This window comes from Osmerus mordax, chromosome 2 (assembly GCF_038355195.1).
Source record: "Osmerus mordax isolate fOsmMor3 chromosome 2, fOsmMor3.pri, whole genome shotgun sequence".
NCBI classification, from domain to species: Eukaryota; Metazoa; Chordata; class Actinopteri; order Osmeriformes; family Osmeridae; genus Osmerus; species Osmerus mordax.
The window spans coordinates 22,826,000-22,850,965 of NC_090051.1; the positions used below are offsets into that span (position 1 = coordinate 22,826,000).

The 24,966-nt window shown below is 46.2% G+C and overlaps 2 protein-coding genes across 4 annotated transcripts; one reads left to right on the forward strand and one right to left on the reverse strand.

Annotated features, from left to right (window-relative positions):
* Nucleotides 1–3,055: 3,055 nt before the first annotated feature.
* ddx18 (DEAD (Asp-Glu-Ala-Asp) box polypeptide 18) lies at nt 3,056–9,247 on the forward strand. Its single transcript, XM_067229114.1, has 14 exons — nt 3,056–3,168; nt 3,770–3,958; nt 4,098–4,370; nt 4,539–4,674; nt 4,807–4,907; nt 5,046–5,245; nt 5,354–5,468; nt 5,699–5,838; nt 6,023–6,184; nt 6,896–7,048; nt 7,290–7,403; nt 7,595–7,651; nt 7,733–7,910; nt 8,182–9,247. Exons 1-14 carry the CDS (start codon nt 3,063–3,065, stop codon nt 8,331–8,333), a joined length of 2,076 nt encoding a protein of 691 aa, XP_067085215.1. The 5' UTR covers nt 3,056–3,062; the 3' UTR covers nt 8,334–9,247.
* A 2,885-nt stretch (nt 9,248–12,132) lies between these two features.
* LOC136959242 (glycerol kinase-like) lies at nt 12,133–24,326 on the reverse strand. Of its 3 annotated transcripts, none has more exons than XM_067253518.1 (20): nt 24,017–24,326; nt 22,745–22,818; nt 21,750–21,850; nt 21,563–21,640; nt 21,119–21,198; nt 20,692–20,829; nt 20,477–20,586; nt 20,328–20,394; nt 18,450–18,485; nt 17,741–17,808; nt 16,044–16,086; nt 15,846–15,926; nt 15,347–15,425; nt 15,087–15,183; nt 14,780–14,864; nt 14,534–14,654; nt 13,844–13,981; nt 13,329–13,415; nt 12,759–12,836; nt 12,133–12,435 (listed from the first exon to the last, which is right to left on the reverse strand). In XM_067253518.1, the coding sequence occupies exons 1-19, from the start codon at nt 24,125–24,127 to the stop codon at nt 12,760–12,762; spliced, it is 1,671 nt and encodes a 556-aa protein (XP_067109619.1). In that variant the 5' UTR covers nt 24,128–24,326; the 3' UTR covers nt 12,133–12,435; nt 12,759. The 3 variants fall into 3 exon arrangements, with proteins under 3 accessions (XP_067109619.1, XP_067109627.1, XP_067109636.1); XM_067253526.1 differs by having other exon boundaries at nt 12,744–12,836; XM_067253535.1 differs by lacking the exon at nt 12,759–12,836.
* Nucleotides 24,327–24,966: the final 640 nt, after the last annotated feature.

Below are 24,966 nucleotides of genomic sequence, written 5' to 3' on the forward strand. Positions count from 1 at the left end.
GCCAATGCTGTCACATTTCTCCATGAAAACTCAACACTCCTTGTCAGAAAAATTATTCTGCTGATCGAACAACTAAATAAAACCAAAATAAAAGGCAAACAATTATAGAATGTTACCACACAAACTGTCCCCTAGTGCATCTTCCATACAGAGTAATGGAGGTCCATAAGGTTGACATTTGGAGTAAGTGATTTAACACATCTTCAGCTCTCACCAGGGGCTTTTGGAACCAGTACCACCACTTCTTTGCCGAGTTATTTACCGTATGTGGGTGGATAGATATGCAGGCACCCTGCAAGCGACTTTTTCACAATCCCAGTGCTCCAAAAGAAACCCATGGGGTTCATATTTCACTCCACTCTCGGTCGCTCAACGAGGAGAATATGCGCATATTATGTTTGAGCTGATGAATTACTCATGAGCTATGCTTCGCTCAACCTGCAGCGAAAGATTCCCAATCCGCTCAGAGTGAGCGACAAAGGGAGGAAAACAAATTGTTTGTGGCGGCTGTGAAGTGGCGCAGTGAGAGAGCGTGAATTACATATTCAACAATGGCAAACTCTAATTACACAGTCGGGGGATCGAAACGACATCTCTGCGTTAGCACACTAAGTCCAATAGTGGCATGTACAATGCGAGCTTACAGCGTAACAGACACTATCGTAAGATAAAGGGGATGGATCTGATAAAAAATTCAAGATGCTAATGAGGGTCTTCAGTTGAAATAACCGGTCATGGATATATCTCACCGGCTTTTCAGGACTTTCTTCCTACATAACTAACGCAGGCGCAGTAGAGTGAAGCGTTAACGACAGTAGGCGAGGTAACGGAACGCTTGGCTACGTTTTAGTTACGAGAGGAAGTCTAATTAGACACGGCAGTGCCACAAGGCATCAAAGAGTTGGCGTACAACAATGTACTGTCTACTGAAACCATTCCCGAGCAAATGCCTTTCTAAAACTGCAAATGTTGCAGGGCTACACTCAGAAAAATGGCGTGGCTCCATAACTAGCTCCGGGAAGTGTAACTTTCCATTATTTCGTAACACAACATTGATAAGGTCAATATAGAGCATCTCAACATGATGAAGTTCTATTTTGTCTCCTCCTCCCCCTCCTAGTGCTGATTAACCTGGGCCATTATACCTACCGTATGATGGCCCGGTTAATAAATGGCCAGGTTAATAAATGGATGTAGCTGAAATGTTTCGTTTTTGTGAGCATGTGTGCATTTTAAGAGGTTCATTAGCTTCTGCTCTGCGGCAGGCTACATTACTCCGTGGCTGTTGGTCTATGAAAGCCTAATCATGCACTCAAATAATGGAAAAGATGAGTTTAGTTTGAACCACTGCAGAAGAAAAAAAGGATTTGCTTTTTTTCTAAAAAGAGGGATGTTTTTGATTAATGTATTTTAATTTTCATTAGAATGAAGTAAGGGATTAATTTAGATGTATTCATAAAGTATACAAAAATGTATATGTTATCTCGTTATTGTAATGTTTGATAAGTCAACAGCTTGGACAGCTTGACAAGTATAGAGAAACCATGTAACCATACTGAACAGAAAAGAACACAAGAGTTCAATCCAAAGTAGGCTTTAAGTCGAATTATAAAAGCACTAATTACTAACATACACATATATGCACATCCGAGATGTTGCAATTGTAGCTGAAATAAAACCTAAAAATAGGATCCCTATACCACACACACATACATGCAAACACAAAGACTATAAACACACAGACAAACATATGCAAACCAACACATACTCTCTCTCATTCTCTCACGTTTGAACAGTGGGCGCCCAAAGGCCCCATCCTGGGGTTCCCGGTGGGGTGGTTCTGTATAAAGGCTGCTGCCAGTTATTATGGATTCTATTGAAGTTTGCATCTTGGGGAGGTGGATTTGCACAGCTGCATGATGGGAATTCTGCTCAAGAGCAAGGAGGAATAAATACACATCGCTCATCTCTTCCTCACAGACGTTTCTACACGTTTGGCTGTTGTATTCAGGAGGTGTCTGGTTTTATTTGTCTAGCGGCAGACATGGAGAGGCGAAAGGTCCTACAGAATTTCTGGGATTTGATGATTTTACAATGATATTGATGTTACTCAACATAATATTTGAGATGCTGTCATGGTTCAGGTTAATTTATTTGTAGGTAGATTTTGCTTGCAGTAAGACAAGGCATACTTTAAATACGCACATAATAAAAGTACTCACTGTTCCAGTCATCACTAAACCACTAAAAGGAAGGAAAAAAAAGGAAAAAAAAAAAGAATATTAAAAGAGATAAAATAAATGTTGTTGCTTCTTTATCACCTGTGCAATATTGCTACAACTTTTTCATTAAAAGGTGTTGAGGGATAATACGAGTTTGAAGAAATCTGATACAGGTGGCAATAAGTAGCCTACTGGCTTAAGGTTGAGCTCATGTACGTGTATTGAAATAACCCTGGGCCTTGGACAGAGGGAGACCCTCCCTCCCTCTTCTTTGTCAAGCTTCCACACTTCCTTCCTTTCTCAAATACTCCTGCCTTCATTTATCAAGCTACACACATGTTCTGCTAATTTAAAATTCAACAGTCTTACCGGTTTACGTTACAATCTTCTGCCCTCTTGTGGTCGTCAAACCGTAAATAATTTAACGTTTTGTGCTTGCCTTTGGCTTAGCTAGCTATGTGTCCAGGCTGTGTGATATCAACACCCTATATTTTCGCCCTGGTTAGCTCAAGCAATCCCGCCCAGCGGTAATTAGCTCAGCTGTACAAGTTACTTACCGGTCCGTGGGTCAGGTCTGAAGCTAGGACCGAAAAAGAGCACAGACGACTTCTCCAGGTCTGCAAAATGATACATTATGCCTGCTAGGGTTTTCTCTTGAGATGTATAACTAGTATAACTAGTTAAATACAGTCAAATATTGGCGGTGGATTTTGAGACTAATTTCAGTCTGGCATTACGTATGACGACTATGTGAGGCCGCGGATTTTCCGTCAGGCAGTACAATTGATGCCAAAGAGGGGTCCTGTAAACACACGTGTGCGTGCGTGCTCAGCTGGAATAATGGCAGACCTGCAGATGAAGCTTCTTCGGAAGAAAATTCAGAAAAGAAACGATAAAAATAAAGAGCGCAAATTACTTATAAAACAGAAACAAAATGAAGAGAATGGTAACTAGCCACTTAATGATTTAGGGGATGTGATGTCAATATGTCAACAGTTTACATTTACGTTTTTGTTTAGCTAGCGTTAGGCTACCTAAGTAGCTAGCTAGCTAGCATGAAGCATGGCTATCTACTTCGTAATAACTCATAATATTAGCCAGAGTTAGCAAACAGCTTGCCGTTCATTTTCTTCAGACGACGTTCGTATGAGCAGCTTTTAAATGTATATATCATACAATAGTATATAGGCCTAGTATTCAACTTACATGTTTGCTTAATAAACGTACTGTAGCAAGCATTTGGAAACTATAGCTCTTCCTTTGCAGTGGTAGTTTACAGGCTATGCTAGTTTGTTACTTGTTTGGAATAACGCTCCTGAAATAAATATCCCAGTTGGCGATGAAATAACATATTTTCACCCCCCTTTCTCGGGAACTTGTATTATTTCGGTCTAGCGGAAGTTGTTTTCATGCGGTGGTTGTTCATCCCCTCTCCCTCGTGTTACACTCGATAACAAACATTAGTGTCTTACATTATGTAAATAATAAAAGGATTATACATTTTTGAACTGGATTTTGAACCCTCATTTGTGCTCGTGTGTTCTCAGAAGATGCAAACGGACTTCCAGAGGACTGCTGCGGAGAGAGTCACGACGCGACGTCATCTTTGAAGCCGGTTAAAGCCAAACCCACGAAGAAGCAGACGAAACAGAAAAACGTGACAGAGACGGAGAAAACAGCAGATAACAAGCCTACGAAAAAGAAAAGGAAGCTTACCAATGCTGCTGAATGTCCAGGTAAAAGGGAACATTCCTTTTCAGTTTGTCCTTGGGAGGGAATCTGTTTTTCAATGCATTAATAATTCTTCATATAATGGATACGTTATAAGCACCCTTACTGGACCATACAGCTAAACATGTAACTATATGACTTCAGGAGTGAAAAAGGTGAAGAAGAATGATGTTGATGTGGAGGAAGAGGAGGAGGAGGAGGAGGAAGGGATGAAGATGACAGAGGACAACAAACAGACCACAAACAAACCAGCAAGTGTAGAGGATGGAGAGGAGGAGGAGGAAGATGATGATGATGACGAGGAGATGGATGAGGATGAAAGTGATGGGGAGAAAGAGGGGGGTGAAGATGAGGAGGAGGAGGAGGAGGAGGAGGAGGAGGACGAAGATGGCCCTGAACTTCCCACTGGATTGACAGGTCCGTGTCTACAGAATCACTCGGGTCTTTTGCAAGACTCTGCACATTGAAATATGTAATTTTCAGATTGATGAGGTTTTGGATATATGCTCAGTTTTTCTTATTGTTGTTGACACGACTGCATTTCCTGTGATCCGTGAGTTATATGATGTTTATGTTGTGGCTCAGGAGCCTTCGAGGACACATCGTTCGCCTCTCTCGAGGCGCTGGTGAGCGAGAGCACACTGAAGGCTGTCAAGGAGATGGGCTTTGAGCACATGACTGAGATCCAACACAAAAGTATTCGTCCTCTGTTAGAGGGAAGGTGAGCTTATCCCAGCACATCTCTCCCACATATACGATCTGAATATGGCATACTCTCTGTGTATGAGCTGTCAAAGTGTAATGATGTGTTTTAGAATAAAACAGCCAAATTTACTCAGTCTCTGTCTTGTAGGGATGTTCTTGCAGCAGCTAAGACGGGCAGCGGTAAAACTCTGGCCTTCCTCATCCCCTCCATCGAACTCATCAACAAACTCAAGTTCATGCCCAGAAATGGTAAGAATTAAAAAGTGTTCTTAAATATGTTTGATTTGAGTTATCTCACTAGCATTAGTGGTTTCCCTATCCGATCAATATGCCAAACGGAATTAGACGCTAAATTGGAAACCGGGCCTCTCATCTTCCCTCCGTCAGGCACCGGCGTGGTGATCCTGTCTCCCACGCGTGAGCTGGCAATGCAGACGTACGGCGTGATGAAGGAGCTGATGGCACACCACGTCCACACCTTCGGCCTCATCATGGGCGGCAGCAACCGCTCTGCAGAGGCCCAGCGGCTGGCCAACGGCGTCAACATCGTGGTGGCCACGCCCGGACGCCTGCTAGACCACCTGCAGGTTGATCATAGGCTGATTTACAGAGGGAACGCTGTAGTTCATGAAGACATTCGATAAAAGTTGAAAACATGGAAATACCTAGATATCTAACGAGGTCTTTGTCTGCAGAACACCCCTGGCTTCATGTTCAAGAACCTGCAGTGTCTGATCATCGACGAGGCGGACCGGATCCTGGAGGTGGGCTTTGAGGAGGAACTGAAGCAGATCATCAAGCTGCTGCCCAGTACGTTCCTCTGGCCTGCACATGAACCCCTCTGGCCTGCACATGAACCCCTCTGGCCTGCACATGAACCCCTCTGGCCTGCACATGAACCCCTCTGGCCTGCACATGAACCCCTCTGGCCTGCACATGAACCCCTCTGGCCTGCACATGAACCTCGCTGTCAAACTAAGAAATGACCGGAGCAATTTAATAGAAAGTTTGTTTATTATGTTTCTGCTCTTGTCCCTCAGAGCGGAGACAGACCATGCTGTTCTCAGCCACCCAGACACGCAAGGTGGAGGACCTGGCCCGAATCTCCCTGAAGAAAGAGCCTCTGTATGTGGGCGTGGACGACAACAAGGACAACGCCACGGTGGACGGTCTGGAGCAGGTACACGGAGGAGGAAGAGAAGAGGGAACAATAGACAGAAGAGAGAATTGATCAAAACTTGTGAAAGTTGGGAGTCACACTAGTGAAACTTGGCCTCGATTCACATTAGATATCAATGTTAGGCGTTATCGAATGTACTTCTAGATCTAATCCCTTATTTGTCTGTGTGTGTGGCGTTGCCCAGGGCTACGTGGTCTGTCCCTCTGAGAAGCGCTTCCTGCTGCTCTTCACGTTCCTGAAGAAGAACCGGAAGAAGAAGCTCATGGTGTTCTTCTCCTCCTGCATGTCTGTCAAGTTCCACTACGAGCTGCTCAACTACATCGACCTGCCCGTCATGGCCATCCACGTAAGAGAGACACCCAACGTCCAGAGTCTGTGTTTACCTATCTGTGCCTATTCACCTTGTAATACCTCTTGTCTTACTGATATGAGCTAAAGCACATACCCACTGGACACACTAAAACTGAGAAGCAACCTGACCAGAGTGTGAGGCCTGGGTGTGGCTGGTGTGTGTGTGTGTGTGTGAGGGCTGGGTGTGGCTGGTGTGTGTGAGGGCTGGTGTGTGTGTGTGTGTGTGTGAGGCCTGGGTGTGGCTGGTGTGTGTGTGTGTGTGTGTGTGTGAGGGCTGGTGTGTGTGTGTGTGTGTGTGAGGCCTGTTGTGGCTGATGTGTGTGTGTGTGAGGCCTGGTGTGGCTGGTGTGTGTGTGTGTGTGAGGCCTGGTGTGGCTGGTGTGTGTGAGGCCTGGGTGTGGCTTGTGTGTGTGTGTGGCTGGTGTGTGTGAGGCCTGGGTGTGGCTGGTGTGTGTGAGGCCTGGGTGTGGCTGGTGTGTGTGTGTGGTCGGTGTGTGTGAGGCCTGGGTGTGGCTGGTGTGTGTGAGGCCTGGTGTGGCTGGTGTGTGTGTGAGGCCTGGTGTGTGTGTGTGTGTGTGAGGCCTGGGTGTGGCTGGTGTGTGTGTGTGGCTGGTGTGTGTGTGTGTGTGTGTGTGTGTGTGGCTGGTGTGAGGTGCAGACATGGCCCTGTCAGTGGAGTGACTCTGCTGTGGTCCTCCTCTCTCAGGGCAAGCAGAAACAGACCAAGAGAACCACCACCTTCTTCCAGTTCTGCAACGCCGACTCGGGGATCCTGCTGTGTACCGACGTGGCGGCCAGGGGCCTGGACATCCCAGAGGTGGACTGGATCGTCCAGTACGACCCCCCAGATGACCCCAAGGTACGCGCTCCACTCACACCGGAACATCAACCGGCAGAAGTAACATTGGAGAGCATCAGAGATGTGGTTTTGTCTTGATACATGCAAAATATATACACACCCAGACGGTAGTGCTTTACCCAGAGTCTGCAGAGTAGTGTAGTATTGCTGGTCAAGCCCCTGTTAGGCCTGCAGGAGTACATCCGCAGGGTGATGACTGCAGTAGTACTACAGTAGTATTGTGTATTATGTGGTATTGCAGGAGTACATCCACAGGGTGGGCAGGACGGCTCGAGGGATTGACGGCCGAGGCCACGCCCTCCTCATCCTCAGACCCCAGGAGCTGGGCTTCCTACGCTATCTCAAACAGGCCAAGGTACCCTCCACCTTCCCTCTGATCCTCCCTCCTTCTCTCTCTCCTCCCTTCCTGTCTTTCTCCCCCCCTTCTCTCCTCTGCGCCATCCGCCGTGTCCAGGCCTAGTGGCAGGCTTAGTGCTCCTGTGTCTGAATACGGCCATGTGTCATTTCCAGTACCCCCGTGTCACATGGTTCTCCTCTTCCCCTCAGGTCCCTCTGAGCGAGTTTGAGTTCTCCTGGACCAAGATCTCTGATATCCAGTCTCAGGTGAGAAGTCCTTCGTGTCCCCCACCCTCCTCCTCCTCCCCCTCCCCTGACCGTGTGACCCTGCTCCTCTCTCCTGGGCAGATGGAGAAGCTGATAGAGAAGAACTACTACCTTCACAAGTCAGCCCAGGAGGCCTACAAGTCGTACGTGAGGGCGTACGACTCTCACTCTCTCAAGCAGATCTACAGCGTCAACACCCTCAACCTCCCCATGGTGGCGGTGTCGTTCGGATTCAAAGTGCCGCCCTACGTCGACCTCAGTATCCTTCCATCTGTCGTTTTAACTAGTTAATTTGTTGACCAATGACTGAACATTTGTAGTGCTGTAGCTTAGATGCTGCAGGTGTTTCAGTAGTGGTTGTCATGGACACCCCCAGGTGTTTCTGTAGTGGTTGTCATGGACACCCCCAGGTGTTTCAGTAGTGGTTGTCATGGACACCCCCAGGTGTTTCTGTAGTGGTTGTCATGGACACCCCCAGGTGTTTCTGTAGTGGTTGTCATGTGTTAACACCTTGACCAGCGTTCCTCCAGACGTCCACTGCAGCACCAGAGGAGTGAAGATGCAGAAGAGAGGAGGAGGCGGCGGCTTCGGGTACCAGAAAGGCTCCAAGAACGTCCACAAATCCAAGATCTTCAAGCACGTCAACAAGGGCAAGAGGGACGGGAGGCAGTTCTCCCGCTGAGCCCAGGAGCAGGAGCCCAGGACACAACCTCCTCCTGGGCTGGCGGGGAGAGCGTAGCCTGCTAGCCTCAGTAGAGCTTCATGATATTTCCCTCCCACTGTGTTCAGACCACTTCTCAATGTAAGAGGCTTCATTTGTCTCCTGTGACTTGATCAAACAGTCTCTTGTGATGGCTGTTCCTGACCTTAGTCCTCGCATTCCGGTGTTCTTTACAGCAGATGTGTATTTTATGGATAAAAACTTTGATATATGGAATTTATGTTGATTTCTCTGCTTATACTCTTCTGGTTAATAAAACAATTAAACACCATAAGTGTTGGTATGCCTACAGAATGTCAGACCGTCAGATGGTTAGTTATTGTAAAGGGGGAAGGAAAGACAACTGCAATGCTTTGAGGATGACCCTGTTGCATCAACAACATCTTAGGACTGCTTGTGTTTTGTGATATTGTCATTGTTTAAAACAGAGAAAACACATGGTTCTTACAAGAACTGCAAATGTGTTCTTTCAAGCGACAACTTTACCGCATACAAAAACAGTGAAGCATTTTCTTTTAACCGTTGGGCTGTTGCAGACCCCCCACATTTGTTTTTGTATTGGGTAAAATTGGGTAAACAACGATTTTTCATTATGAACCTTTGGGTCATGTGACCTAAAGGCAGCACAAGGGTTAATCCACAGTGAAATGTATAAAAATGCTACCATGTACAACAGCCTGGCTGGAAGAGAGAGGCGGGAGTGCATTTGTAAAAAGCAAAATGTTAAAAGGGATGGAAAAAACAATTACTGCAATACTGGTGGTAGGAGCACTGTTTGTTGGATTTGTGGCACAAGCTGATATTTCACAGTTAACGATGTCATAGTTAAATTAACTTGTTAATCAATCCATTAAAAAGTGTTTAATATTTATATATTTAATATTAACATTTATATTTAATATGGCATTTAACATGCTATTGTAAGTCAACCACTTTTTCACCTGTAATATTAACAGACAGTGGGGTTCAATGTATGGACTGGCTACTGCATTCAAATGTATGCATTGACTTGGCCAGCAATTGTCTCCCACGCCAATTGTGTACGCTGCTACAGCCGTATTGCTTTTTTCCGGAATATGTGCTCAGATTCACCATGAACACGTATTAACACTACTATCTGAAGTGTGGCGAAGTAGGACAAAGTTTTTTTTGTTGCCGGTGCCATGGTGGAGCCTAGTATCAGAGTTCCATTGATGTTGGCTTTTAATAGTTCTCAGTTCTCATGCTTAACTCAGAGTGGACGTACTCCGAGTTGATTTAACTAATTCAAATCAGCTTTTCTGGAACCGAGAAGTCAAAGAGTTTCCCATTTGAGGGTAAATCAACTCAGAGTTCAGGGTTAGGTGAACCTAACCCTGAACCCTGCCGTTTGTTGAACCCGCTTTCTGGAATACCGCCCTGGCATCCTTCTCAGAACTCTCTTCCTCAGCTGTTTGTAAACCGAGTACACAGAGAGCTGAGGGATTCCCTGACAGCTAAACAACATGGTGTGCACACACACAAGCCCTCTGTGACTGCTTGTAAAAAGGGCTATACAAATACATTTTGATTGATTGACTCACAAGCACATGCACAAGCACAAACACACACAGTGCTGGTGCTGGCACGAGACAGTGCTGGTGACTAACGTCAGTCTTGCACACAGGGAAACAGAGCAGTCCAGATCGATCTATGTCTGGAAACAGAGCAGTCCTGATCTATCTATGTCTGGAAACAGAGCAGTCCTGATCTATCTATGTCTGGAAACAGAACAGTCCTGATCTATCTATGTCTGGAAACAGAGCAGTCCAGATCTATCTATGTCTGGAAACAGAGCAGTCCAGATCTATCTATGTCTGGAAACATAGCAGTCCAGATCTATCTTGACTGGGGGTTCTAGGGATTGGGTTCTAAGTATTCGGTGTGGTGGGATACTAAACTTGATTGATGACGATAACCACCAGCAGAACAAACTGTGCTCGTGGGTTTAGAACAGTGGAGAAAGAACAGGTAACACCAGACAAAGTGAAGTGAACACCAAACAGAGAGAGTGGGGGGGGTTGATGGGGTACGAGTCCAGCTTTGGTAACCCCTTGTGACCTCACCCAGTTTCCCAACTGTCTGAGCAACAACATGAAATACGGAAGATAGAACAAAGAAAAAGATGTACATAACAGAAAAGCTGCTTGACAACATCTGTTCAATTAACTTCAGGAGAAACTACATCATCCAGAGGCCTCGGCCAGTCAGGTTGCTGTGTACATGTTGGAACACTGCGTACATGTTGGAACACTTGAACACAGCTGAGTCAGCCAATGAAAGTGATTGTGGGCCAGACCCAGTCTCCGCTTACACAAGGACCTTTTCACCATGCCAGACGAAGGCTCAAGTAAAAGACAGGGACACAGAGGGGGGAAATCAGGTCAATCTAGGTCAAGACCACTCTTGGTTGCCAGATATTCTGGGGGTGGCCTGTCCTCTCAGAACACTTTCCAAGTGCTGTGTTCCACTTGAGAACTGTTTTCTTGGAAACATACTAAAATTAAATCTACTTTATAGATCTATTAATTAAATGACTTTATTTGGAAACCCAGTTCTACCGGGTTTATGGATAGGTTAAATAGATTAAAGAAAATACATAATATTATGGACATGTCTTCCTGTGGTTTGTTATGAACTGGTTTGACACACACACACACACACACCTCTCCTTGTCTCTCCCTCTCAGTCTGTCTGTGTGTGTGTGAAGATTGTGGAGGTGCCCAGATCTACTACTGTAGCTGTAACATCAGGAAGTAAAGCAAATATTACAAAAAGTGCAGCTCAACAACATTACCGACCCCGCCTTTAATGTCACTATTATATTTTTCAAAAAACAAAAAAATAATTTGTGTTCAAATCAGATACAACATAATTTTGTTTGGAGTTGTCGATGTCTTCTCGCGAAAGGTAATTTTAAACAACGGTGTTAAATAGCTTGTATTACAGTCTAGATATGAGTGTTACGTATATTACTATTTATCACTTTATGATGTAGATTATGTACCTTGGTGCTGCCACAAATAATCTGGCGACAACTGCTGTGGTGTTCTTCCAGGAGTCTGTGGAGAGATTTGGCTTCCCTCTAAGTCAGGTTTCAATGTTGTATTAGCACATTTGGACATTATTCAGCATTATACATAATGTAATGCACGTGTTATGCACGTTTATGGATGTCTCAATATTTAAGCCATATTTCAAATGTAATACATTTTGTAACACTGTAGAGTAAGAGTGGATCAAGGAGTCAAAAATGTGGACATTGCACGCCTTGTGTTCACCGTCCGTGGCACAGGGAGGGGCTGTTTCATCTCGGGGAAAAGTGTCCACAATCAGCGGTCTGTATAAAATACATCAGACAAATTCGTATTTGAAACTTGAAAAAAAAAGTACCTTTTACTTTCTTCATGAATTGTGTTCTTAAATGTATGCTTAAATAAATGTAATGTAAATGTACATCTAGCCAGCGTATCGGATTTTTGCTTAATGTGTGTAAAAGTTGTATTTTGATCGATATTGCGAGTACGTAAACCCAAATCTGCACACTTTGCCATGACGTTATACGAACTACAACAGTGACTTTAGAGAACTACAACTCTGCATTAATGTGTCTGACACAGCCCCGAGCGTGGTGCACTGTGGGAAGGCAAGCGACTCGCGACACTGTAATGGACACGCACCGATCTGAATTTCAACAATCTGAATTTCCGCAATCTGAATTTCATAAATGTGTATTTCCAGATCAAAATAATTCAGTTTTATTAAATTCAATACAAATATAATACAAATAATTCAGATATCATATATTCAACAAGAAAATATTTCAGTTTGATGAAATTCGACATACAAATATTTCAGATCTTTCATATTCAAATACAGATCAGTCATTGGTCAGCTTTCTAGCTCCAAAGTACAGAGGCTGTTGTGGACCGCTGCTGATTGTTGACGCTCAGCTGCCAGGAGCCATTCTCTCAGCCTGTGAATTCCCTCATTTAGTTCCTTGGCAGTGGTGATGTGTCCTGGTTCAAATCCTACTGATTGTGACCTGAGAGTTTAGAGGGGGAGAAGGGCGTGAGATAAAATCGCATGAAAAATCACGTACGAAGTCATCACAAGACCTGTGCAAACCAACAGACATACAGTTACAGTAAGTGTCCGGCAAACAACACCTATGTTAAGCATGATCGTTCTCTAACTCACACTAATTCACACCAAAGATGTTACAGAAGAGAAGAAAGCGCATACATAGCATGTTAGCAGTAGGCAGTTAACCAGAACGTAGTTCTTGCTGAAGAGGGTAGCCGTGTTTACACATGCACGCATGCGCACACACACACACACACCCACACCCACACGGAGGAGCCAGACCTCAGGGGTCAGCTCTGCTGGGCAGCGGGCTGGGAGGGGGGATGCCCCAGGGCGATCCGTTCATCTTCTTGTTCACCACTGCAGCCAGACGGACATCAAGAAAGGCATGTGGGTCAGACAGTGTTGTTGTACCTGAGACAGTCTGGTCCACTTTTGGAAGGTCTTGGTCTCGGAATTGACCGCATTTTTACTCGGACTCAGGATTTTATTTTAAGAACGATCAAAATCACAACTGCGGGGATATCACTAAATTGTCTGTGCATGCCCACATTTATTTTATTTACATAATTACTGTAATTGGATGTAAAACTTCCCGCTTCAAATGCAACCGATAATTTATCAATTTGTAATTGGAAACTTTTAACTAAAATTAACTGGTCTTGGTCTTGTCTCGATACACTTTAGTCTTAGAAAACATACAAATGCTGATCGATAAGTGTTTAATTCACTGAGTGTTTGAGTGAAAATTAGCCTCCACTTCTTAAGCAGAGAGCCAGTCTGATAGTTCTCAGGTAACATGTCTCTCGTGCCAGAGCTGCCGGAAGGCTTTAAATCATCCACAGCGCTCACCGTTATTATAGGAGATCGGCTCTATGGTCTCCCAGTCCATGGCTTTCTGGACAGCCTTCTTCCAACGCGCGAACCGAAACTCACTCTCTGTGAACAAAATAAAAGTGACACTGGGATGACATGATGTACATTTATCCACTAGGTGGCACTGTCCTGCTACACTTTTCTCAATCAATGCTGGACAATTTAAAAACTGTTACTGTCCCAATACCAGACTCAAAACATCAACTCTTCAACCATGCAGCTGTTGTCTCAGTGGGGTCAAGAGGGCATGAGGAGGGTGAGGGAGGGAGGGAAGGAAGGAAAGAAGGAAAGGAAATAAGGAGGGAGGGAACGGAAGGGAGAGAGGAGGGAGAGAGAGAGAGGAGGGAGAGGAGATAATGAGAGAGAGGAGGGAGAGAGAGAGGAGATAAAGAGAGAGAGAGGAGGGAGAGGAGATAAAGAGAGAGAGGAGGGAGAGAGAGGAGATAGAGAGGAGGGAGGGAGAGAGAGAGGAGGAAGAGACTGTCTCCTACCGTCTGTGTTTATCTGGGGATGGAAAGTTTCGGGGATGCAGGTTGGGAGGTCACCAGGGGTCAGGCTCCACACCCCCACCGCCGCCCCCGCTGCCATGGCTACCCCCAGAGCCGTCGTCTCTGACATGGTTGGCCTATCTGGAGACACAGATGCCATGTTACACACACACACCATGACCTGTGTGTGTTGTGCTGGACTGTAAGTTCTGGAGTGGTTGGGTACACGAAGAACCAGTTGCTGTTAGAAGTCCCCCTGTTAATGTCAACACTGTGTGTCTGAACACGTGTCTCAACACATCCTTGACAATGAGTGTGTTTGAGTTCACTAAAACATCCATAATGTGAACTCTGGTTGTACTACCAATTGCAGATGGTAATACTACCAGTAGTTGTAGTTTTTAGCATTTCTTTACCTCAGATCTGTATTTTATACATTGCTGCAATGTTGTTGACCACAGTCTACAAAGATAAATACAAATACTGTCAATTTAAGCACAGTTTAATTGACAGAGCTTGGGCGAGCATGCAAGGAAGGCATGAGAGCGTGCGAGGGTGTGCGTGCGAGGGTGTGCGTGCGAGGCTGAGCGTGCGAGGCTGAGCGTGCGAGGCTGAGCGTGCGAGGCTGAGCGTGCGAGGGTGAGCGTGCGAGGGTGAGCGTGCGAGGCATGCAAGCGTCCCGGGGATCCTCACCAACGGGGATGCAGAGGATGTCGGCCTGCAGCTGCATCAGCAACCTGTTGGAGGTCATCCCCCCGTCCACCTGCAGCCGAGCCAGGGGCAGCCCCGTGTCCTTGTTCATGGCATCCAGGATCTGGACACACACACAGCAGTTAAACACAATCCTGCTGTTCTTGTTCATAGCCTCCAGGATCTGGACACACACACACACACTTGAAGATGTACAGACACATATGGACATAAACAGCGCCAGTGTACCTCTCTGGCCTGGAAACAGACTGCCTCCAGGGCAGCGAAGGCCAGGTGGTTCCTGTTCGTGAACTGAGTTAGTCCACAGATGATCCTGTAGAACACACACACACATTGATATGAAACCAACCTGTGTGTCATAGTATAGTACAGTATAATATGGTATAGTTTTTTACAATCCAGTATAGTTAATGAGCATAGTGTAGTGTGTTGTGATCCAGTCCAGTGGTAAGGTCAGTATAGTACAAGATAGTGTAGTGTGTTCTAACACAGTCCAATGGTAAGGTCAGGATGGTGTGTTGGGACGTGACCTCACCCTCGTGCGCTGGGTTCCCAGTAGGGGGCGTACAGACCAGAGAAGGCAGGAACAAAGTAACACCCGTACGACGTGCCAACAGCTGCCGCCAGCTTCTCTGGAGGGGGAGAGAGAGAGAGGAGAAATGGAGTGAAAGAGGGAGAGGGGGAGGGAGTGAAACAACACAAGGAACTAAAATGTATTTTATGAATAGTCTCGAGGTGACAGTAGTGTGCTGTGCATGTGTACTGTGAAGGTTGAGGTTGTGACTGGGTCCTCACCTATCTCAGAGGTGGACTGGACTATCCCCATGTTATCCTTCAGCCACCTCACCACTGCCCCTGCTATAGCCACGGAGCCCTGTGGGAACACAGCAGACCAGTCACACACCAGAACCAGTCACACACCAGAACCAGTCACACAGCAGACCAGTCACACACCAGAACCAGTCACACAGCAGACCAGTCACACACCAGAACCAGTCACACACCAGAACCAGTCACACACCAGACCAGTCACACACCAGAACCAGTCACACACCAGAACCAGTCACACAGCAGACCAGTCACACACCAGAACCAGTCACACACCAGAACCAGTCACACAGCAGACCAGTCACACACCAGAACCAGTCACACACCAGAACCAGTCACACAGCAGACCAGTCACACACTAGAACCAGTCACACACCAGAACCAGTCACACACCAGAACCAGTCACACAGCAGACCAGTCACACACCAGAACCAGTCACACAGCAGACCAGCCCAGTCCCGCTCACCTCCAGAGCGTAGCAGGCAGGAGCGTCTTTCCCCAGCTGGTAGGCCACCGTGGTAAGAAGCCCGTGGTCGGACATCACTGGCTGAGGGGGGGGGGGGGGGGACAGGAAGTGAGGGAGGAGGAGGACAAGAAGTGAAAAAACCATAGACAAAATATTTAGAGAGACTGGACGTGTTTATTGAGTGTAATGTGATCTTACCTTGAGCCCTGTGTTTCTTAACAGGAAGCAACCAGTTCCATACCTTGAGAGTAAAGCACAAAGCAGTGACACAATCAGACACGATCTAGTCAGATACTTCAGACTGTTTATGAGATGGAAGGCTTATTGTCTGAAAACCAGTGCCTCCAGTCCTACACAAAGACTGTGTGAGGGAGAGAGAGGGAGACATCCAGAGAGAGAGAGGGAGACACCCAGAGAGAGAGAGGGAGACATCCAGAGAGAGAGAGGGAGACATCCAGAGAGAGAGGGAGACATCCAGAGAGAGAGAGGGAGACATCCAGAGAGAGACAGGGAGACATCCAGAGAGAGAGGGAGACACCCAGACAGAGAGAGGGAGACACCCAGAGAGAGAGAGGGAGACATCCAGAGAGAGGGAGACATCAGAGAGAGAGAGGGAGACATCCAGAGAGAGAGAGGGAGACATCCAGAGAGAGAGGGGGAGACATCCAGAGAGAGAGAGGGAGACATCCAGAGAGAGAGAGGGAGACATCCAGAGAGAGAGCGGGAGACATTCAGAGAGAGGGAGACATCAGAGAGAGAGAGGGAGACACCCAGAGAGAGAGAGGGAGACATCCAGAGAGAGAGAGAGGGAGACATCCAGAGAGATAGAGGGAGACATCCAGAGACCGTCTGTGTAACTACTTGTTGCTGGTCTGATTGACAATAAAGTTCCCTTTGACTTCAGGGTTGCCCGCAGCACTTTGCAGTTAAGGCGGCTGCCTAAGCAACACACGCCTGCCGCCTTAACTACGTTGTTCTTTTATCCCCCGTGTTACTCTGTCCTGTTTTCTCCCTTCCATTCCAAACCGTGTCCAACACCAGTCTCCCTTCTCTGCAGAACGCATTAGTCTATCGCACAAACTACACCCCCCCCCTGTCTGACGGCAAACCCTACCCTACCACCTTAACTAACAGATTTTCTACGGGAAACCCTGGACTTTGACTTTGACCAAAGCCCCTTTCTAAAGAAGCCATTAACCTCCAGGCCACATCAACCCCTCCCTCGGTAGGGTTCAAAGTCTTGCCAGTTCAAAGTCTCTCAGCTCTGCCTATAAACACCAAGAAATTACTGTAACATTGACATGCTCCTCACTTGCTTATAGCAACACTTCCTCGTCACTAAACCACATCAGTACACACAGCTGGTTAACGGGACCCAAAACACAGATCCTGATTTTGGAAAATCGGTGATAAATAACAGCAGGAGTTGGTATGTGAATGGTTCACCAGGTGAGACAGGTGGAGGTGAGACAGATGTTGTAGGTGAGACAGGTGGAGGTGAGACAGCTGGAGGTGAGACAGGTGGAGGTGAGACAGGTGAGACAGGTGGAGGTGAGACAGATGTTGTAGGTAAGACAGTTGGAGGTGAGACAGGTGGAGGTGAGACAGGTCAGAGAGGTGGAGGTGAGACAGGTGTTGTAGGTGAGACAGCTGGAGGTCAGACAGGTGGAGGTGAGACAGGTGTTGTAGGTGAGACAGCTGGAGGTCAGACAGGTTGAGGTGAGACAGGTGTTGTAGGTGAGACAGCTGGAGGTCAGACAGGTGGAGGTGAGACAGGTGTTGTAGGTGAGACAGCTGGAGGTCAGACAGGTGGAGGTGAGACAGGTGTTGTAGGTGAGACAGCTGGAGGTCAGACAGGTGGAGGTGAGACAGGTGTTGTAGGTGAGAGATCGTACGTGTTTTTGGCCTGTCCATCCTGGAAGCACATCTGTCCCACTAGGGCGGCCGACTGGTCTCCTAGACACTGGGAGACACAACCACGTCCCATCAGTCCTCTAACCACACAACACACAACCACGTCCCATCAGTCCTCTAACCACACAACACACAACCACGTCCCATCAGTCCTCTAAACACAGTCCTCTCCACACACCTCCACACACAGTCATGTCACAGTCCTCTCCACACAGTCATGTCACAGTCCTCTCCACACAGTCATGTCACAGTCCTCTCCACACAGTCATGTCACAGTCCTCTCCACACAGTCATGTCACAGTCCTCTCCACACAGTCATGTCACAGTCCTCTCCACACAGTCATGTCACAGTCCTCTCCACACAGTCATGTCACAGTCCTCTCCACACAGTCATGTCACAGTCCTCTCCACACAGTCATGTCAGCTGATGACTGGTGGAAAAGTTATATTACACTAACGTCATGTACTCATTCAGCAGGAGCTTTTAATCAAAGGATCGGGGATTAAAACCTGTGACCTGAAGACAAATGCTCTACCACTAACCCCTCTAAAAGTACTTATCCTTGTGCTTCAGTGCTTTTACTGAACCTCCACAGTCAATGCTGTCGCAGAACAGTTTCATGACAAGCTAAGTTCTACTCATGTGAAGTAAAAGGTAAAATATTACACAAAAATAAATATGCTTCTTACCCCTGAAATTGGCACTCCTGCGAGAGAACCGGATTTCTAGGAGAAAGGGGAGACAGAGGAGGAGAGGCAACATCAAATGTGTGTGAATCCAGAGAGGACAGGTGCAACACCTGACAGAGAGGGAGGGGCTTCCTGAGAGGTGAACTCTCAGGGAGTCAGGTGGCTGAGCGGTTAGGGAATCGGGCTAGTATGTAATGACATTGTGTCCTTGGGCAAGGCACTTCACCCTACTTGCCTCGGGGGAATGTCCCTACACTTACTGTAAGTTGCTTTGGATAAGAGCGTATGCTAAATGACTAAATGTAAACTGAGACACCAACATAGCCGACCTCAGCTCTGTCAGGGGCCAGACAGTTGAGCTGGTGTGCCGTGGCTTGGTGAAAAAAGACAGGAGAGCCAAGGGGCTAGTGTTACGCCCCCTCCCCCCTACACACACACACACACACACACACACACACACACACACACACACACACACACACACACACAGAGCAGAGGGGGAAGGGACAGCTACTATCTGGTAAGCAGGAGGAGGTTTTTTCAGAGAACACTGATGTCCCTGGGTGAGCTAGGTGGTGATAGGGCACTGATGTCCCTGGGTGAGCTAGGTGGTGATAGGGCACTGATGTCCCTGGGTGAGCTAGGTGGTGATAGGGCACTGATGTCCCTGGGTGAGCTAGGTGGTGATAGGGCACTGATGTCCCTGGGTGAGCTAGGTGGTGATAGGGCACTGATGTCCCTGGGTGAGCTAGGTGGTGATAGGGCACTTGCAGTAATTTAAGGCTCTTGGCGTTTCATGTCAACCATCATTTTGGGACTGTTACAGTGGCTTCTTTGTGTTTGTCTTGAGCCTGACGAGGACACATTGTGCCTCTTGTTGAGGCCAGTTGACACATGAAAGTTTGCACAGACAAGGAATTTACTTTGAAGGTGCATACATTCAACATATAGGGATCATAAATCTTGAATAGTGGTGTACAAGTCTAAGAATAGTAGTGTACAAGTCTAGGATGTGTGTGTGTTTTACTGGATGTCACAGTTTTACTGGATGTCTAATATAGAAAGTCTCCATCTGTCTCCTCTAAAACCTGGCTTCATTTCAACAGAGACGAATGAACAGAACAGAAGTATTTATAGAGGACAACGTCCCACTAATACTGGCACTGGAGTATGTTCCTTACTCAACTCTCCTGCCCTTGAACTAATGTCTTTCCACAGTATTCAGATTAGTCTTTTCTACACAACAGCAGAATATCTCTCCACAGCTTCAAAGCATCATTCTCAATCAACCAGATTTGTATCATTCAAACTTACATGTGTGTCATCTTGATATCCAGAATTAGATTTTTATGACACAGTGGTCTGTTTGGACTGTGTTACCTTGGAAATAACATTAAAAACCCGGTGACCCTGTATTGCCTATCTGAAGCCTCACAATCCTTACCTTAGCTTTTCATTAAATGTGTTTTATAGGTTTTGTTTTTAATTATTTATTGGCCTTGATCTTTTTTATTTTAATTATTAAACTTTGATTCTTCTTAACTTGTATTACGCTTTGTAGCACTCGGAGATTGCTTAAATATAGAGTGCAATATAAATATAACTTATTATTGTTATTATTATTACCTACTAACCATGACCTAATCTTGAATTACACGTATAAACATAAATCTTATCTTAAGTCAGAAGTAATTCTGACTACACACTAAGTAATTTAGTCTAATTAGCCAACATGTATGGTTGCATTTATTGGTAAGTAAATGCCAGCAATAATTCTGACAGACACAACCACCCATTCTACCCCCCCCCCCCCCCCACACACACACACACACACACACACGCACACACACACACACAGCATAAGATGTGTAAACTCACCAGTGATCCATATACTTCTGAAGAGCTTCTTAATTTGGGCAATATTTCCATTGGGATATCAAAATACCTATAAGAACAACAACAAAGATAATTTATTGTGGCCTGTCCCTAAAATATGGGTGCACATTCAAGTGTGTGTGTTCTTCCACCTGCAGAGCTCCGGGTCCCAGTCCAGAGTGTGGATGTTGAACAGCATGGTGCGGCTGGCGTTGGACACGTCTGTGCAGTGAACCCCTCCATCCTTCCCCCCCGTCAGGCACTGACACACAGAAGGATGTCCTCACTTTAAAGCGGTCTTGTGTGTGTTATCTGTGTGTGTGTGTGTTGTCTGTGTGTGTGTGATGTTTGTGTGTGTCTGCCCTACCCAGATGAGCCAGGCGTCCACAGTACCGAACATGGCCCGGTGTGACTGGACCGCCTCCCGCACCTCCTCCACGTTGTCCATGAGCCAGCGCAGCTTGACCGCACTGAAGTACGTACTGATGGGCAGGCCTGTTTTATGCTGAACGGAGAGATGGAGGAGAGATGGAGGGGAGATGGAGAGACGGAGAAGGAAGAATTCAGCATTCTAATTTACACAGTAAAAGGTACACAAAACACTGACTACCAACACACGTCTGTATAGACACACTAGATATATAATATTGAAGTTCATACAATGAAACGGAATATACACATTGCGTTTTTAAGTATCGTTGTGGCCTGTGTGAATGCTAAACTGCAGTAATGAGTGTTGGGCCCTTCCCCTGCTGAGGGCAGTGAGAGCGATCCTCCATATCAGCAGGCTTTACCTTCAGGTAGTTCTTGTTCTGGCCGGGGGTCTTGTTGATCAGTCTTTCCACTGTGGACTGTGTCCGCAGGTCCAGCCAGACTGCAGAACAAAGACAACAAGCTGACTCACTCACTGAGCTCCAGTCAATCAGCACGTCCACAAGGAGATTGCAAACCGCTACAGACAAGCACATTCTTGAGGATTAATCAGCCACAAAGCAGCATTCACAGCTTCTCACTCACAACAATGGACAGTTGGGGACTGATGTAACAGCTACGCTAACGCAAGAATGCACAATTTCACAATGTGGGCTGTCGTTTCCTTGATGAGACAACTTAGGGGAGTTACAGTGAGTCATGACACGTCAGAGACTACGTCAAACATTTGCGCTGTCTTCTCATAATGTGTTTAAACCTGTATATTCAGATATCGACCAATGAGCAGTGACGTATTGCGTACCCACCAATAGCATTGTATAAAGGCTTTCCGGTGTCCTTGTCCCACACGACTGTAGTCTCTCTCTGATTGGTCACTCCAACAGCTGAAGAAACAAAAATCAAAACAAAACCTTGAAGCAGCTGGCAGGGCTCTTCCTGGGGGGTTTTGAACCTCTGTGGGACATAGTGGAGGGCAGCGGGGTGTCAAGTTACCCTTGATGTTGGAGATGTGGAGAGGACTCATCTTGTCACAGGTCCTCTCCATGCACTCGTACACGGACTGGAGGATCTCCATGGGATCTTCCTCCACCCATCTACACACGCACGCACAGACAAACGTAAAACAGGAATGTAACAGGTGTGTAGGGTTTCCGTTGGTTACAGGTGTTGATCTGGGGTTATTTGCGACACCCTATGCGACATTGCTTGTAAAAAGGGCTATACACATCTCATTTGACTTAACGTACATTTGCTTGTCTTGGTGAGGCTAGCCAATAGGATTAAATCCTCACTACACTCTTAATGGACAGGGACAGTTGGTTGAAAGATCATGGCGGGTAAAGAGAATGTCACATATGTCAAAGTTCACCCCCCTACATCAGAGTTAGCTCTGACTGAACGGTCTTCCAGACCCTTTGTGTGGGCGTGTCTTATTCTGTAGTCTAATCTGCTACAGGAAACTCCAGTGACTATCTTTCTACAAGGTCATGGCAATAATAATAGTCATTTGAGTTGGCTTGAGTATCCCCTAGCACAACTGAGCCTCTTCCTTTATTTTATTGGTAGTGCCCACTTGGTATAAAACACCACGGCCATGGTTGACAGGACGTTGGACTTTGAGTTTGTTTCTGAGTAATTCGAGATGGGGAACCCAATTTCGATCGTCTGTGTAACTACTTGTTGCATGGTCTGATTGACAATAAAGTTCACTTTGACTTTGAGATTAAATAAATCTAACAATGCTTTGTTACAGTGTAACCAAGGAAGACCAGTATCCCCTCTGCCCTGCTCTGGGAACATACAGTGGTTCAGGATCACTAGAGATGGACTAGGATGTTAGAGATGGACTAGGATGTTAGATATGGACTAGGATGTTAGAGATGGACTAGGAGTCTAGACAGACACTAAAGATCATAAGTATAACGATATTGGTATTGGATATTTATTGGATATATATATATGATATTGGTGAGGTCAGATGAACTCACCCTTCTTTTTGAAAACTCTGCCTGATTTCAACCTGGTGTTGACTGACGACCTCTGCTGTTTTAGCGTTGAACACCTGGAGAGAGAGAGGGGGGGAGACAAAGAGAGAGAGTTAGAAAGAGAGAGGGAAACAGCAAGAGAGTGAGTGATTGTGAGATAGAACAAGAGAGTGGGCGAGCGAGCACAGGGCAGACAAGAGAACTGTTGTAGACTAAATCATTTTTCCCATTATCTTGAGGAGGGGGGAGGTGGAGGAGGAGGAGGAGGAGGAGGAGGAGGAGGAGGAGGAGGAGGAGGAGGAGGAGGAGGAGGAGGAGGAGGAGGAGGAGAGGAGAAAGAGGAGGAGGATAAGGAGGAGGGGGAAGAGGAGGAGGAGTAGGATGAGGGGGAGGATGAGGAGGAGGAAGGCATTACTGGGCTTGCAGCAGTCCCTCTTCAGTTAGGTGTTTTACTCATCAGCTCAGGAGACAAAGGGTTTAGACAAAGTTATCTAGCCTTTCTGTGATACTTCAGGATACCTTTATAGTCTACTGGTGTACAACATAGAGGGACAAAGTTGGTTTAAACACTGTAGAATAGCCACTTCAGGAATATGAAGGGCTTATCCCTTGTAATAGGTAATTCTGTTTCCTTGTGTTATTGTGGGTGTTAAACGAAGTCTTCAACAACGACATGTGTTTGTGCGATTCAATAATAAAGATAAGCACTGGGTGCAATGGGTTCCAATAACAACCAACCATCTCAAGTAAAACATTAACAATTCTTGTTGAGTCTGTAGTTCATTACAACCGCTGTCGACCAGGGCTGCTGACCTAGTTGAGTAACAAGAGATCTTTCAAATAACTTCAAAAAGCCACTTCTGGAAACAGCAAAGAAAAGGGATGCGGGCAGGGTATCAAATAGCAAATACAATGCAATATCCACAACAAGGACAACAGCCCATCCCAACTTCAGAGTGCCTTTGAACCCAAATCTCTGAAGTTAATCTATGTTTTTTCGAATATATCACCTATATATCGAATATCAAGACAGCTGCGTTTTCATACATATGAAAGTCTCGTTTACTTTTGGTGGCAAAACCTTTGAAAGATTGAACACTTCCTCTTAAATACATTTCAAGTAGCTTTGACAGAACGGGAAAACGTTACCCAGACGACTACGTGAACATTCTTCATGCTTGTACGCTTTTGTTTTGCTTTGATATAAAAGTTTCGCCATAGTTCGTAAAAAGGAGAAAAGGAGTTTGCATGCATCTTCCGCAGTTGACAACTCACCAGGAACCTAGTCGAGCTGGTGCCTTGGTCGATAGCTGCTACCAGGGGATCCATCGCTCTCCCACTCTCTTCTTGCAAGCTGCCGTTCGTGTGAGCCGTGTTCACTTTCATAAGTCTTACCTTTATATGACTTTGCTGACAAAGCTAAAGTAGGTAATCAATAAAGTTCGAGACTTCCCTGTGATACAAAGCCAGTCGGTGCTCGTCCTGTAATAATAGGCTAAATAAAAACTAGTTAGACGGCAAGTGGTCGGAAGAGGAAAAATAATAAGTAGGCTAGGCTATGCAGGATAATAGTACTGTCTTTGCTTTCAGCAAACACACTACATATCACCGCTCAGAAGGGGCACGTTTCTGTTTGGAAAGACGTCAGAAGACGATGTCCTCGTGTCACCCAATGAAAACAGAGGGCCCGTCCCAGAGAGAAGGGTGAACGAGTTCCTACCGGGCGGTCGGTTTGGCCAGCCATGTCCGTGATATCCATGGAAGTCAAGGTTCCTAGTAGGGGTGTGCGATACAAGGAATAACGTGGTCATAACACGGACATATGACGTGCCGCGGTTGGCGCCCTCTGCTGGTAGTGCGTTTGAAACTCAAGGACAGCGGGAGGGTTAATTTAATTGGATGCACTTGGGAAATTGCCGCCTCCCTCTTCATGCTGGCCTAGGCAAGTTGTGGTTCTTGGGACACCACCGGATAGAAATTCAGGAAATGACCTATCCGCAGGCCCGTAAAGATTTACCCCGCAGCCCACGCACCGCGGGGGGGGGGGGGGGGGGGGCTTGCAGGGATGGGGGGCCTCGTTTTTTTTTGTTTTTTTTTAATCCAATTTGAATTACATGGGATGTCTTATTGTCTTGTCTGTGTTTCCAGAGTTGATATAAAAATAAAGGAAAGTATATTTAATTGTGCTTTCTTTGTTAGCTAGGTAAGTGACATGACGAAGTAGG

Bases quoted from the DNA above. Each gene is read 5' to 3' on its own strand.
- ddx18 (XM_067229114.1), top strand. From the start codon at position 3,063: ATGGCAGACCTGCAGATGAAGCTTCTTCGGAAGAAAATTCAGAAAAGA. The intron at 6,185-6,895 runs GTAAGAGAGACA...CTCCTCTCTCAG, and splicing joins TGCCCGTCATGGCCATCCAC to GGCAAGCAGAAACAGACCAA. The intron at 7,652-7,732 runs GTGAGAAGTCCT...TCTCCTGGGCAG, and splicing joins TCTCTGATATCCAGTCTCAG to ATGGAGAAGCTGATAGAGAA.
- LOC136959242 (XM_067253518.1), bottom strand. From the start codon at position 24,127: ATGAAAGTGAACACGGCTCACACGAACGGCAGCTTGCAAGAAGAGAGT. The intron at 21,851-22,744 runs GTGAGTTCATCT...GTGCGTGTGTAG, and splicing joins CAGAGTTTTCAAAAAGAAGG to ATGGGTGGAGGAAGATCCCA. The intron at 18,486-20,327 runs GTGAGTTTACAC...CCTTTCTCCTAG, and splicing joins CAGAAGTATATGGATCACTG to AAATCCGGTTCTCTCGCAGG.